The sequence below is a fragment of the Cupressus sempervirens genome, chromosome 6 (genome assembly GCF_028749045.1).
Source record: "Cupressus sempervirens isolate cs-2001-9-10 chromosome 6, ASM2874904v1, whole genome shotgun sequence".
NCBI classification, from domain to species: Eukaryota; Viridiplantae; Streptophyta; class Pinopsida; order Cupressales; family Cupressaceae; genus Cupressus; species Cupressus sempervirens.
This window is the reverse complement of record NC_143123.1, coordinates 175,513,737-175,530,480: the sequence shown is the minus strand read 5'-3', so window position 1 is coordinate 175,530,480 and position 16,744 is coordinate 175,513,737. Positions and strand designations below refer to the sequence as shown.

The 16,744-nt window shown below is 39.8% G+C and overlaps 1 protein-coding gene across 2 annotated transcripts in view; it reads right to left on the bottom strand.

Moving 5' to 3' along the window:
- Positions 1-16,469, bottom strand: part of LOC149551819 (2-oxoglutarate (2OG) and Fe(II)-dependent oxygenase superfamily protein) — a 221,255-nt gene extending 204,786 nt beyond the window's left edge. The window contains exon 1 of one of the 2 annotated variants that reach the window (XM_089787321.1): positions 15,780-16,469. In XM_089787321.1, the coding sequence (XP_089643447.1) occupies positions 15,780-15,977 (198 nt within the window). In that variant the 5' untranslated portion in view covers positions 15,978-16,469. The remainder of the gene's footprint in view (positions 1-15,779) is intronic. The other variant, XM_089787323.1, reaches the window with a different exon arrangement.
- Positions 16,470-16,744: the final 275 nt, after the last annotated feature.

Below are 16,744 nucleotides of genomic sequence, written 5' to 3'. Positions count from 1 at the left end.
GCCATTCATTGCCCATTCTTCCCATTTTGTTTTCAGCTGGGCTCTCTTATCATTTGGTCTCCATTGTGAAACTTTAAAAGCAAGGTCATTAGTTTTGAAGAAGATCATTCCTAGGGTGTCTATTGAGCTTCCACAAAGGACAAATAAGCATCTAAGGTAAGCATTCAATCCATTTCATGAGTTTTTTTAGTGAATTTTTTTAGTTCTTCATGAATTTTTCAAGTTTTAGGAGAATTATTTCAAGAAATTTTGTTTTTTTTTTTTTTGTAAAGAAATAAAGGAGTAAGTTTTTTTAAACATTTCTAAGTTATTTTTTTCTATTTTCTTATTAGATTTATAGTTTCTATTGTGAAAGAACGGCCACTACTAATAGTCAAAGTTCAACAGCAGGGCAAGAACGAAGTGATAACTTCAATATTGATGCGGCATCTCCATTATGGAGACACACCACAAGATTATCACAGGTTTCAGGAGGTGGGTCATATATTTGGAGATGCAATATATGTCATAGTAAACCATTCAACAGCTCATATTCTCTAGTCAAAGCTCATTTTATGGGCCCTTTTGGTAAAGGAATAGCATTGTGTAAGGGAAGTAAAGATGGAAAAAGGTTGAGCGATGCACAATTAGCCGGATGCATAAAAGAACAAGAGGTTGCTAATCATTTAGTGAGCAAATCAAAAACAAGTTTTGACAAATCTCCATCTACAAAGAGCAAAGTGAATGTGCCCATTGATCATGTTGCATCCTCCAAACATTCATTCTTGGAAGTGGCAGAGGAGGATGATGAAATAGAAGTTATTACCTGCAAAGGAGGTCTGTTGGATTGTCATGTCCCCACTCTAGCTCAGTCTAATAGAGACATGTAAGTTAGCTTATTATGGGGTCTTGTAGGCTGACAGAGTTGGATAGAGACCCAGTATGGTTATTCAGTGTTGGGGACTTGGTTTTCTGGTGGGTATTGATCAGTTGGGTGACATTTCTTGTTTTTAGGAGGCAGTTCCTACATTTATGGGGTTCATTCCTACTTTTTAGGAGGTATGATCATGCCCAGCACTGGGTTTCCATGAGATGACCCTTTGGGTTCAGTTTCAGAGGGATAGGGCTTGTTTCCTAAATTTTAGGAGCATCCCTAGATTTTAGGGATGACACTGCCAGTGGATCCTTGATTTCCGACTTCAGTCACAGACAGGTGACAGGATGATTTTATGGTTTGTGATGTCAGTTTGGCAGTTTATGGCTATTTGGGTTATATTTTTAATATTTCCTAAGTTAGCGTTTAATATTTAAATAAGGCTAAGTTAATAGCCATTTTGGAGTAATAAGAGAATTTTGGCCTCATTCGGATACGTATCCCATGTTATGATAGCTCGTTGGAAAGGTCTTGAAATTCTCTAAATCTTCCTCTTTGGTCTCAGGGCAATTCGGTGAGCGGATTTATTACTATGGTGGAAAAGGTCATTTTCTAGTGATATGGTCACTTTAAAATAAGATTTAATTCATTTTTATAGCCAACGCCAATTGGGGGTCACTTTAGGGTTCGAATTGCTTTGCAAGGGGTTATAAGGAGATGGGCGCCATTTCTCATGATTATGCATATTTTTCAAACACTTCTTTTCAGATTTGCTCTGCTTGAGTGATTTGCATTCTGGGACGCAAACCCCAGGGTAATTGCTGGCTGGGACGTAACCCTCAGCAGCATTGGGTATTGGTTTGTCAGTAGTTTCAACAATATTCAGGAGGAAGGTAGACGCCACTTCAACTTGGGCCTACAGTTTGTTTTGTTGGGCATGTTCTTTGGCGTATGGGAGGTGAATTCTAGCAGCCATACACTACCATTTCTTGTAGCCGTACTTTGTCATTTGCAGCACTTGGATACATAGAAAAATCGGTTACTCAGCAGCAGAATCTTGCATCTTATTAGCCATTTTCATCAGCCAGTTGTGGCGTCATTGTTAGAGGAAATGTACTGGATTTTTTATTTGGCTCTTTAATTCAGAGATCTGCCTGGTACGATTTGTATCAACTCTAACTTTACTGCATATTGTTATTTATTTTCAGACTCTTTTCTTGCCATTTGTTACTTCTCATTTCTATGTGGAATAATCATCAAAAACACAAAAACAAACAAACTCTTCTGCATTTCCGTCTAGTTCTACAAGAAAACATTAATAAACAGGAAAAAACAAAAATAAAATAAATCTACAGCAGATTTGCAGTAGAGATCCATCAGGGATCTTTCAGTGGTATCAGAGCTTACATCCTGCCAGCCTGTAGGGTTTGTGAGAAATTGTCACAACAGATTTTGGCATCTGGGTAGTGGATAAAAGTTTTTGATAAATCATTTGAGCATCTGGGTAGTCACTAGTTGGTGGATTGAATACAAATCTATGCATCCTGGTGGAGAAATACACAGATTCTACGAGCGCAGGAGAAACCAGTGGCAAGCAGAGGCTACCAGAGACGCACAAATACCAGCTATGGGTGAGGCACAGGGTGCTGCTGGCGACGGCATGCCTACAGAGGCAGAAGAAAGAGAGATGGTGCAGACCCTATTCACTACTCAGCCCAAGATCGCTCAGGCTCTAGACAGGTTACAGGATACCTTGGAGCGTTTGGAGATGGGTGGACACAGAGGCAGGCAAAGTAGATCAGTTTCAGTGGCTGGTAGTCAGCGCAGCCATCAATCCCATTCTTCAGTTGGGAGCTCCCTTCATTCCAGTAGGAGGCATCGCCATCGTACACCTACTACGAATAGGCCATTACTTCCCCAATTCATACCAGGTGAACGGCCAGCGCAGGTGGAACCACCAGAAGTGAGGTTTCAGGAGTCAGTTTTGACGGCCACAGCTGAGTGGAGAGCTCTACCTCCTGAGGTTAGGGACGTCTTCCCTCTTCCCCAGTATTGTGCACAGCATAGAGATACAACCAGGTTCAAGCGAGATCGTGGTAATAGACTACCACAACAGCAGCAGAATTATGACCTCAATAGAGCTACTGGGAAGATTACATTGGCCCCATATAATGGCTCAGAAGACACTAGTGCACGAGCTTGGGTCCACAAGCTGGACATATACCTTTCATTGAGGCCCATGCCTGAGCGTGAGGCTATTCAGTTTGCTGTGTTGCATTTAGAGGGGATTGCCTATGATTGGTGGCACCATGGATTGGTCACCCAGGATCACGCCTTAGTTCACTCCTATGCTGAGTTCACCGAGCGACTCATTGCACGATTTGACCGTAAGGCTACAGAACTTTATTACAGGGAGTTGGCTCACCTTAAACAAACTAGTCATGCAGAAGCCTATATTAATGAGTTCCAGCATATTGCAGTTATGGTACCGGATATGCCCCAGAAACGTAGTGTGATGTTGTTCATTGAGGGTTTGCAGGATAGACTAAAAGGATTGGTACGTGCTTTCCAACCAGCTACTCTTAAGGAGGCTATTGATGTGACATTGAGATTGGATACTGTTCCCACTTCTTATCAGGCAAATAAGAAACTATTTAGAGATTCACGGCCTGCACAGAAGGCCAATACGACACAGAACAAAGGAGGGACCTCATCTAAAACTCCTTGGATGAATCAAGAGACGAGGAATGAATTGAGGAGGAAAAAGTTGTGTTTTTCCTGCAAAGAACCATGGGAACCAGGACACCGTTGCATGGGTAAAGGAAAGGTTCATTTGATTGAGGTGACTTCTGAGTTAGGAGATGAGGAGGTTCCTGATACTGATATTGAGGATAATACAGAGGATGTTGAGCATTTTCCGACACAGTTGGAGTTAGACACCGCTAAGCCTGTGGCATCAGCTAAAGTAGCTATGGCTACCCTGTCCAGTTATCCTAAGTTTCATGCCTTCCGGTTGAAAGGTACACTTAAGGGTAAGCGGATCACCAGTTTGGTAGACACAGGTGCTACGCATAACTTTATTGATCAAAAATTAGTTGAGAGGCGTGGCTTACAGTACGAGGAGTTTGGTGGTTTTGGAGTGAAGGTGGCTAATGGTGCCATTTTGGGTTGTACCAAGTGGATTCCACAGCTTAGTATTCAGATGGGAGATTATACTTTGATTGATGACTTCTATGTGCTTCCCATAGAAGATTATGATGTGGTTTTGGGCATGCAGTGGTTACAGGGTATTGGGCGTTACATTATTGATCACCACCGTATGCAGTTAGAGTTTCTTTCTGGCGGGCAGAAGGTGATTTTGAGGGCAGCGTCAGATGGTGGACCCAAGGAGGTGACTTCTCGCAGGATGGAGACCATCCTTAGGCATAATGATGTGCTTTGGGCTACACACTGTTTGGTTAAATCCAAAACACCCATATCTCAGGATGGTCGTGTATTTCATGTGGACATTCAGTCAGTGATGGATCATCACAGTAGAGTGTTTGGTGATATACCTCCTGGAGTGCCACCAGATAGAGGGTTTGAGCATGGTATAGAGTTGGAGGATGGAGCGAAGCCAGTGATTACTACCCCATACCGTCATCCTAGAGCCTATAAGGATAAAATTGAAAAGGCTATTCATGAGCTATTGGACATGGGTTTCATTCGACCTAGTTCCAGCTCCTTTGTTTCTTCTATAGTGCTTGTTAAGAAGAAGGATGGGACTCTATGGATGTGTGAGATTATGGAGGGATTGATAGTGGATGACAGATACAGTGTGGTAGATGATATTATCTACTATAAAGACAGGGTTTACCTTGTTCCGGGTTCTCAGTTGAAGGAACAAATTTTGCATGGTCTCCATGATATTCCTACAGCCAGACACCCAGAATATGGTAAGACTTACAGGGCGGTACGTGAGAGATTCTCTTGGAAGGGTCTCAAAGATGATGTTTTACACCATGTTCGTGAGTGTATGACTTGTCAGTAGAACAAGTCGGAGCATACCTACCCAGCGGGATTATTGCAGCCCTTTCCTATACCAGAACAGAAGTGGACAGGGATCTCCATGGATTTCATTACAGGTCTTCCTCGGGTTCAGGGGAAAGATTGCATCTATGTTGTTGTGGATAGGCTAACGAAGTATGCCCACTTCTTTCCCATTGCATTAGATTTTACAGCATCGCAGGTGGCTGAGTTGTTCTTCAAGGAGGTGTTCAGACTTCATGGTCTTCCCAAGACCATTGTGACTGATAGGGACAGCAGATTCATGAGTTCCTTCTGGCAGGAACTTTTTACACTAGCTGGTACTTTGTTAACACCTAGTACTAGTTACCACCCTCAAATGGATGGGCAGACAGAAATAGTTAACAAATGGGTTGAGGGATATTTGCGTAACTATGTGTCAGGGCAACAAAAAGCATGGGTGCATTGGCTGCATTTGGGCGAGTATTGTTATAATACTACGCATCATATGTCCGTTGGCATGACACCTTTCAAAGCTCTCCATGGATATGAAGCATTATCTTTCACTGATTTGGCATTTGGTGACAGTAGAGTTCCCTTGGCTCAGGATTGGTTACAAGAGAACCAGGATGTCATGAGATCTCTTAGGGAGAATTTGCAGCAGGCCCAAAATCAGCAAAAAATGTACGCTGGCAGGCACAGGATTGAGAGGGCATTTGAGGTGGATGATATGGTCTTTCTGCGTTTACAACCATATCGACAGAGCACTCTAAAAAGGGGGAGAGCTGAGAAGCTCAAACCACGTTTTTATGGTCCATACAGGATACTCAGGCGAGTGGGAGAGGTTGCATATGAGGTTGAGTTACCACATGGCAGCAAAGTTCATAATGTATTTCATGTATCTTGCCTGAAAAAGGCCCTTGGACAGCATATTATAGTTTCACCCGAATTACCTCCTATGGATGAGGAAGGTAAATTGATTTTGGTCCCTGATGAGATTCTTGAGGTGAGGGAACGGCGGCTGAGAAGCTGGGTGATTCGAAAGCATTTGGTTCGATGGAGAGATCTTCCCATAGAGGATGCCACCTGGGAGGGTGAGAGCATTTTACAGCATCCTGCATTACAGTTGCTTGTGGGCAAGCATCTCCGAGAGGGGAGGACTGTCATGTCCCCACTCTAGCTCAGTCTAACAGAGACATGTGAGTCAGCTTATTATGGGGTCTTGTAGGCTGACAGAGTTGGATAGAGACCCAGTATGGTTATTCAATGTTGGGGACTTGGTTTTCTGGTGGATATTGATCAGTTGGGTGACGTTCCTTGTTTTTAGGAGGCAGTTCCTACATTTATGGGGTTCATTCATACTTTTAGGAGGTATGATCATGCCCAGGGCTGGGTTTCCATGAGATGACCCTTTGGGTTCAGTTTCAGAGGGATAGGACTTGTTTCCTAAATTTTAGGAGCATCCCTAGATTTTAGGGATGAGACTGTCAATGGATCCTTGATTTCCGACTTCAGTCACAGACAGGTGACAGGATGATTTTATGGTTTGTGATGTCAGTTCGGCAGTTCATTGGCGTTTAATATTTAAATAAGGCTAAGTTAATAGCCATTTTGGAGTAATAAGAGAATTTTGGCCTCATTTGAATGCGTATCCCATGTTATGATAGCTCGTTGGAAAGGTCTTGAAATTCTCTAAATCTTCCTCTTTGGTCTCAGGGCAATTCGGTGAGCGGATTTATTACTATGGTGGAAAAGGTCATTTTCTAGTGACATGGTCACTTTAAAATAAGATTTAATTCATTTTTATAGCCAACGCCAATTGGGGGTCACTTTAGGGTTCGAATTGCTTTGCAAGGGGTTATAAGGAGATGGGCGCCATTTCTCATGATTATGCATATTTTTCTCAAACACTTCTTTTCAGATTTGCTCTGCTTGAGCGATTTGCATTCTGGGACGCAAACCCCAGGGTAATTGTTGGCTGGGACGTAACCCTCAGCAGCATTGGGTATTGGTTTGTCAGTAGTTTCAACAGTATTCAGGAGGAAGGTAGACGCCACTTCAGCTTGGGCCTACAGTTTGTTTTGTTGGGCATGTTCTTTGGCGTATGGGAGGTGAATTCTAGCAGCTGTACACTGCCATTTCTTGCAGCGGTACTTTGTCATTTGCAACACTTAGATACATAGAAAAATCGGTTACTCAGCAGCAGAATCTTGCATCTTATCAGCCGTTTTCATCAGCCAGTTGTGGCGTCATTGTTAGAGGAAATGTACTGAATTTTTTATTTGGCTCTTTAATTCAGAGATCTGCCTGGTACGATTTGTATCAACTCTGACTTTACTGCATATTGTTATTTATTTTCAGACTCTTTTCTTGCCATTTGTTACTTCTCATTTCTATGTGGAATAATCATCAAAAACACAAAAACAAACAAACTCTTCTGCATTTCCGTCTAGTTCTACAAGAAAACATTAATAAACAGGAAAAAACAAAAATAAAATAAATCTACAGCAGATTTGCAGTAGAGATCCATCAGGGATCTTTCATGGATCAAACATTCAAAATGGAGGCAAGAGAGATTGTTGATGAAGTTATGTGTAGCCCCAGTGTCAATAAGAGATATCACTTTCTGCCCCTGGATAGTACCCCTGACCTTAAATGTGATTGCCTTTTGGGCCCCCAACGATCTATCATCCTTAGGAATGTTGCTCTCCTCTATAGTGTTACTCTCATCTGAATCGGAGTGCTGATCCTCCCCTTCTGACTCTAACTCTTCTGCTGAAAAATACTCCATTTGATTTGCCTTAGCCTTGAGAGAACATTTATGAGATAAATCCCAAGGCTCTCTACAATGGAAGCACAGCTTCTTCTTTTGAAGTTCATTCAAGGTTTCATTGTCTAGTCCTTTTGATCCTTCTTTGGGTTTGCTATACTCTTTCTGAAACGGTTTTTTGTCTTTGTCCTTGCGGTAGGAAGAATCTGTTGAATGGTTTTTTCCTTTGTATACCGAAGGGGCTAAATCTCGTGCCTTTTTAGTTGCTTCAGCTAAGGTGAGTGGATCATGTCCCTTCACCCAACCTCGTAATGGATCAGCAAGACCATCACAAAATAAGACCACCAATCTCCTAGGAGAGATATCTGTAACAAGTACAGACAAGCGTTGAAACTCGACAATGTAAGCATCCACAGAACCTGACTGTTTTAACTGTGCTAGCTCCTTGAAATGTAACTCGGGATCCTTAGTGTCAAATCTCTCAATCAATGTTTCGGTGAATTCCTCATAGGATGTAATCTGATTATGCCCCAAAGTCACCATGCCATGATGCCACCATTCATGTGCAACGCCATCCAAGTGCATAGCCGCATACTTGATAGCCTCCTCCTCAGGCATAGGATTTAGCTGCAAGTATGTATCTACCTTCTGCACCCAAGCTCGTGCAGTCATCTTCCCTGAAGCATCATAATAAGGTAAAGAAAGTTTTCCAGCTTTCTTCCTCAGCTCAAAGTTTTGATTCCTCCCTCCTGCTTTAGGCATGTGTCTCATCCTCAAGTCCATATAATCTCTAAGAGAAATATCTGCCTGAAACTCCGGTCCACTAGCCTCCCAGTCCCTCCTAAACTGATCCTGTAACTCGGTAATCTGCGGTTCGTTTACTGGTTGAACCGGATCTCTGGGTGGGAAAGTGGGTAGAAGAGGTCTCGAGCTCGCAATCCGCGCTGGGCGTGCAACGTGTCTAAAGTTATCAGCCTCATTCCCATTGTTGCCATGTCCATTATTACCATTAATGTTATTCTCAGGACCATTGTTGTTGCCTTGGCCTCCATGGTTATTGTTTCCCTCATTGTTATTGTTTCTGTTGTTGGCATCACCTAGATTAATATTGACACCCATCTGTCTAGCCATGAGCTGCAACATCATGTCCATTCGCCTATTCTACTCCTGCTGCCCCTGCTCTAATGTATCCAGTAATTGTCTGAACATTACGTCTCCCTGATCTGGACCGGCATTCCCGCCTCCGCCTAATCCTATATTCCTGTCATCTCGATCACCCATATTGTTGCCCGGATCAAAGAATATCTCCTCTGTGTCTGTATGGCTGGATTCAATGTCCCCCTGCACAGATGTACTAGACTGTTTGCTTTGCAAGTCTGAAATCCTATTTTGTCTTGCTCTGGTATCGCAAAAATTATAAGGCCCCTGACGCATGCTCAATGCTTAGCCTGTGTTTTTTTTCTTATTTCTGATTTTAGTGTTTTGACATTTCGTCAAACACTTTTCCTCTATCCCGCTGTTCCAAATTCCCTATAAGACCTCCACAGGATGGCAGGACTTATAGCTCTGATACCACTGTAATGGGCACCCCTGAATGTCCCAAAAACTAAACCAAATTGCTGAAAGGAATTATGTCAAACAGTTTGCATTCAACCTCTTATTTCTCCGTTTAATGTTTTAAACCCCTTATAACTCCAGAAATCAAACGTTTATTTGTTTGTTGTGTTTTGTGCATGGAATTGGTATCATACAACATAAACAAGAAAGAAACTACAATAATATGCAAAGTGGAAATGAACTGCTGCCAATAAAATGTTATTTTCAGAATTCATAAAAACCAAATACATGGCAGATTTATCAATTCACTAATTATTTCAGCATTATTGACATAATACTCCAGCCCATGCTTTCGAACTTGCTGCTATAGTACTTTGTCCTTCAATCAGCCCACTACCTTCGTAATATCATTCCCTCAAAGCGGCATAAGCGTCGAGCAAGTAGTGAAGAAGATATGAGCAAAATACCAAATCTGCCTGTAGCCGGAAATGCAACTAAACTGCCTGATAATGAAACCGATAACAAAGAATTCCAAAGGCCAAACCCCAAGGGAATGACGTCTAGAATGTTACAAGAGAGGATAAACATCTTCAAATGCCAAGAACGGAGCTGCAACTCACACACCAATTTCTTCTCATATTCAACCTGTCTAATGAAGCCACAAATGCTTCCTTTTATTCTATTTCCAAGGGTCCGCTCAACTCATATGGGCAATGTGGGATAAAAGATGTGTAATATATAAAACATATATTAAAACACCCCTTATGTCTCCCTTGGGTACACATCACCAAAAAATAAATATTAAAGTAACACTTTAATATTTTACAATTAAATTAGACGTTACTTTAATAAAACTTCAGGCATTAAAATGTATTAGCAATCGGATTCCGAATAATGCGAGTGATAGCTCATCGGAAAGCTCTCACCGAGGAGTATCGAATCCAATCACCAAAATTGACCTGCACCGTGTCCTGCCGACTTACTAAAAATAGTAAGTATGCCTGAAACTGAGTAAATCAACTTCGTTTTGGCCCAAACTGGAAATGACTAGGTCAAAACACTCCAGGATCCCATTAAACCCTTTGTTAGCCCTCGGGACCATGTAGAACAAGGCTAACACACACACACACTTGGTCAACTGCTAAAATGGGGATATTACATCTTTTGAAATGTTAAATGCATTGTTGTCTCTTTTTCATTGTTTCTTGTTGACAGTGTTTTCATTTTTGTTGTTTATCTTGTGTTTTCAATTTTGTAACTTGTTTTTTGTTACTTGAATTTCTAGATTAGGGCCTAGGCTGAAACTAGTATCTTTATAAAAGAAAAAATTATTTTTTAGATTAGTAATTAGGCTGAAAATTTTTCATTTGGTGAAATGTACAGTTAAAATAGCCTCTCATAGTCATTATATCAATGGAGATGAGATGGAAGTCATTCTGAGAGTGTTAGTCTATCAGAGTGTGGACCTCAGCATAAGACAAGTGACCATGGGGCTGATCTAGAAGCCCAATCTAGTTATGTTGCTAGTGGACCACCTTTTATAGATTCCCCTCTCAACTTTTGACAAGTTTTGCTAGGGGTCCTTTTGATCCAAAGACTTCTCTCAAACAATTTGCAATGGGAGCAACAACCCCAACGCCAACAAATGGTGGCACAAGAAAATGGAATCAATTTATGTGTTACAGAATGGCTTGAGAGCACAACTAGAGTTAATGTACACTTACTCTTTTGGACCAGACATAGTGTGAGTGCACGTAATTTTTTTATGGAAGCTACAAATGTCAATACAAAATTGAGATAAGCAAGCTTTGGGGTATTAATGGTGATGCTCTAATTCTAGTGCCTACTACTTTGTCTACTAGGCAACTGATTCAGGCAATTCGGCAATTACAAGCGCAATGACATACTTCTACCTATGTCATGCATTAGAGAGAAGGAAAGATGTCAAAGTTGTATTCAAGACCTTTGTACATTTAGAGTTCAGCGGAGGAGGGCAGAAACAAGGGGAAATGCAAGGCAAGAAGTACAAGTAACCTCATAGCTAATTTGTTTAATGTGCACATGAAGGATCAAATAGAGGATTCCATTGGTAATTTCTTCTTTCCCAATGGCATACCATTCCATGTAGCTCGACTTCCTTATTATAAAAAGATGATGTCCATGGTGGCGAGGGGGGCATCATTAGTACCACTAGGGAAGCACAAATTGAGGACCACAATCTTGGATAATCAGTACAACGAGATCAATATTTTGATAGAGAAGATGAAGGCATGTTGGATAAAGTCTGTGCAGCATAGTTATGGATCGGTGGACAGACATTAGGTATCGTCCACTTATCAACATCATGGTTACATACACAAAGGACCTATACTTTTTTAGGGCAGTTGATTGTTCAAAGCATTGCAAAGATGCTGATTTCCAGTTTCAGGTTCCTACGGAGGCTATTGAGGGGGTTGGGCCACAAAATGTGCTCCAAGTAATTATAGATGTAGCAAATGTGTACAAAGTTGTAGGGAAGCTTATTAAGGCAGCCTATAGACATATTTGGTGGACTCCATGTAGTTTGCATGCCATGAACAATGCACTCAAGGACGTGGGGAAGATTGACTGAATTAGAGGAGCGATCAATGATGTAAGAGATGTGCAGATGTTTATCTGCAACCACCACACTTCATATGCATTCTTTAGGAGCTTCACTGAGGAGCTCTTGAAAGCAGTTGAGACTAGATATGCATTGTATTACATTCTCTTAGAGAGAGAGAATGTTTGAGTTGCAAAAGCCACTACAACTGATGATGATGATGCAAGAATGGAATCAGTGGGTTGTGGTCAAGATAGAGCACAGGAAGAGCATAAAGGAGATAGCAAAGAGTGATCGAATTTGGAGTGATGCAAAATAGATAGGATCCATCATTACTCTGTTATCTAGGTGATCAGATATGGTGAAGAACATTCACCTACCCTTTGAGAGGTGTATGAGTGCATTGGTTCTATGCTTGACCAAATGAGGGTTGTTGTGTGAGAGAAGGACCCCACTTTAGCATTTTATAATGAACACATTCAACGTAGATGGAACAAGTGAAACACTCCTTTGCACATGATTGCTTATGCATTGAATCCTAAGTGATACATGGCTAGGCCTAGTAGAGTTGCACCACTTTAGAATGATGAAATGAATGAAGGGTTCTTCAAGTGCATTGGTGAGATGTATGATATTGATACTACTAGCGAGATTCAATCTAGTTGTATGGAATTTGCCACACTTACAAGTAATTGGTAATTTGATATTCTGCGATTACTATTTAGTTTTACTATTGGGTATGTTACTTCATTTAATGTTCAATGGTTCTGATTCATGTTGAAATTTTGCTATTTTCAAGTATTCTGAGTGGACAGAATTTGCCACACTTACAAGTTACTTGGATACGGCAAAGATTGATATTAGAACTATGGCACAAAAGCATCTAATTTTGTGGTGGAAATGTCATGGATTATAGAGGTCAAAGATTACCACACTCGCCATTCAACTGCTATCTCAGGTTTCTAGCTCTTTGGATGCTGAGAGGAATTGGTCTACTTATAGCTTCATCCACTCTATTCAGAGGAATAAACTTTCCTCTAGGAGAGCAAAGAAGCTAGTGGTTGTACACAACGTCTTGTGTAGCATGGACCATAGGATACACATGTACAAGAAGAGGCCAGCAACACGATGGGATGCAGAGCCAGAGGAGCCATCTCAGATTGATGAGGACAAGACTGTAGCAGCTAGAGGGTTGGTTGGTGTTCCTTTGGTAGATCTTGAGTCCAGTAGTTTCAATGATGAAGAGTTTGCCTTGGGGGATGATTAGAAGCCCCCCTCCACTACATTTTAAAAATTAATTTTGTACTTGTTTTGATATAAATCATATCATACTACTCATTGTAATCATCTTTATGATATTTTTGAATTTCGATAGAAGTGAACTAATAGAAATCAAAATGTTCTATTTGCTGATAATTTGAAATTCTTTTAGTAATTGGCAATTCGATATTTTGTATCTATGATTTATCTTTACTATTGAGTAAGTTACTATGTTGAATGCTCAATGGTTCTAGTTTATGTTGTAATTTTTCAATGCGTAAGTATTTGATATGTTAGACTAAAACATCAGTTCACAACTAGCATTTCAAATTCTATAGGTATATCATGGAATCCCCCTTGTCATGCATATCTACCTCTCATTTAGGATTCATACATTCTATTCTACAAAAAAACCTTGATTTTTCATTGCCATTCCTCAAGGTCTATCCACTCTTCTTACTTCATAGGAATGTTTATCTTAAAATTTGACCAGCTGTCACTTGACCGTGCATATCGTAAAGGACTGCCTTCTGCTTTATGAGCACCCTCAAACTGTTCTTGCCTCCACCGCACTGCTGTGCCTTTTCTTGTTATCTGCTCTTCTATCTTCCTATCTATCCTTCTTGTCTATGACAATCTCCCTTGCATAGTAGACTGTCCTACCTGCCTGTCTACATTGTTTTCTCCCTTATAATTGCTGTCATTAAAATTCTTTTGACTCAGAGGAGGACTCTGATTTTGATGTGGTTTTGAGAGATACAGATAAGGGGCAGCAGTGTACATTATTGTTTATATTTTGATTTTGATACTTTCATATTGTAAATGTATGTAAACTATATGGCAGCAATATAGCCTTTGGACATTTTGTTCTAAGTTTATACCTCATATGTTATTTTTTAATATCACATGCATATTGACTTCGAATTTTAAAAGCACTTTGAATATAATATTTTGTATTACTATTAATGTCTGAAAATTTGAATTAATGTTTCAATTGAACACAAATGTTACAAGGTTCTATAATGTATATATTCATATTTTCAGATAAATTTAAAATTTTCCTATAGCATCCTCAACTGTCCCAGAATTTAACTTGAAAAACCAGGGACACAAAAACCTGCCCCCCATCTCCAAAGCTTGGGGTAACCTTGACTATTTTATTTGTTCTATCCAAGTATTTAAAAATACTCTTAGATTACATCAAAAATTGCTTGTTTGAATTACATTATGATTAAACTGTAATTACATTTTCAAAAAAGTGTAGTTGTGCCTTGAAAAATGGGGACACAAAAACACATCCCCCATCTGAAAAGCTTAGGATAATCTTGAATATTTTATTTTTTCCTTCCTAAATATTTTAAAATACTTTGCATACATCCAAAAGTTTTTGTTTGAATTACAATTTATTCAAAATTGTAATAACATTTTGAAAAAATTGTACTTGTGGCTTGAAAAATCAGGGACTCAAGAACCCATCCACCATCTGAGAAGCTCGGGGCATCCTTGATTATTTTATTTCTTTATTCCAAGTATTTAAAAATACTTTTAGATTACATTCAAACGTTCTAACTTCTAGTTGAATGAAGTGTAATAATTTATTTTTTTTAATATTAATTAAGATCACAGTCATAATTAATTGCCCTAAGGATAATAAAGTGATTGGGCCGACTTAAAATATTATTCTTTTTTACTCCCCTTGTACTAGCGTTTACACTATGACAAATGAAGATAGGTTGGATGCCTTCTCCCTGGATCTAATATAAAAGGGATCATGACAATTGTCCGATTTGCAGTGCCATGATCTCCAATGTTCCTGTCTGCTATATGATAAATCCAGTTTTCATGCTTTGGAGTGTACATGTTTTCGGCTGCCTACCATTCTTACAAAACATTATATGAATCTTTTGAAAATATTTGTGTTGTGAGCCACAATTTGAAAACTTTAGAGGTGGCATGACACAATCGCCAATCTCTGGTAAATTTAAAGCTTAAATACAGAGAGATCTTCCATTAGGAAGCACTGGTTAGCGAAGGCAAACCCTTTGATTTGGGAATCACACGAAGCGGCAGGAGGAATAAATATCCACCACCTCATTGCAGCCTCAGCTTTTACTTTCACTAAGTTGTAAGCCGGTATTACCTCCACAGAGAGCCTAATGGTAATGTTATGCAGAATTCAAGTCCCCACGCAGCAATAAGGCCACCCAGGAGTCTAGTAGAGATGTGGAAGATAGTTGGATACCGATAATTGCGTATATTATAATCTTTGTGACCTGCGGATAGGATCCTGCATGTATACCGGCGCATTAACTCGCCATGATTTTGCCCAAGGATAGTATTATAGCAATTAATGACAATAGTGTTCAGAGGAGACTCGCTGATCAATTCCCTAATGGGAGATTTCAAGCGTAAATTTTTGCGACTATATGAGGAATTTTGTATTCCGGAATTAAGAGAAATGACCTTAAAAAACAACAAATCTATAAAAGAAAAATCAAGAAACCTCGACTAAAATTCACCAAGCAGAAACGTAAATCGTCACTTGAAAAGTGATACCCGCCGTAAGATTCAAGTTATTATCAAGCAAGCATGAGGACGTCATTAATCGTACTTAAAGACCACGATAATTACAACAAACCACTTACAACGAAACCTACAAATTCAGAATTTAAAAGACCGATATAAACAAACATATTAAAAAGATTGACGCCAAGCTATAGCTCTATGTCAATTGCAAAATGTGATCAGCGTACCGCAAGATCAGAATATCGAATTGTCACTACTTTGGCCGTTGAAAATTTGACATCCTCAAAGCTTGCCCTTGTCTTAAACGCCTTTCGCGATTTCGATTTCAAAATTTGTCGATTAAAGCTACTCATCCATTTCACATTTCTATTGCCAGCAACTGTAATTGAGATTTGCATGGAAGACGGCACGACAAGAGCAGCCATGATTGTAGTTGAATTGGAAATGGAAATGGAAATGGTGCGAAAAGGAGCCCAATTTTAACAATGCTAACCCTTCCCTTGCGTTCTCTCATCTCCTACTTAAGCGCGCATTTCTGACCCGCAAAATTGAGTTGCACATTATTCTGCGTGTTGGGATCAACTACTTCAAAAACGGCCATCCTTATTTTCTGTACAGGAAAACGCCGAGATTGCATCGCATACGTTTCTTCGGGAATTGAATTGTGCCGTAGACGAAAAAGTGAAAGAGAACCATGGCTCAGGATTTGGCGCGCGATAGTATTTTTTATTTGTTTTCCAATTATTTTATTTTGTAGAATCTTTTGACTGTTTTGTCAATTCTTGAAAGATTTTTTTAATGGTAAAAGGCACTAGTCATATTGATTATACTAGCAATAGCATCTTAGTGTGCAATAGGTACTCCAAACAGGTATAAAAAATTATTTATATATATCCTAACATTTTGATCTATCCTCACATTGTTTCCTTTTGTAATTATCTGTCATATATAACCATCCCTCTCTCCTCTCTATTTGTCTCTTTATGTGTTGCCCTCAACATACATCTCCTTATCCATATGTATCTTCTTTTTGTTTGTTTGTCCTTATTAAATTTTCTCTTCCCACTCTATCTACAAAACTATGCCATCTCTCTTTATCCCTATCTCATTATCTACTCCGCTCTCCTTATCTAACTTTTTTACTTCTCTATGCACCCCTCTCCTCCATATCCATCTTCCTCTCTATTGCTAT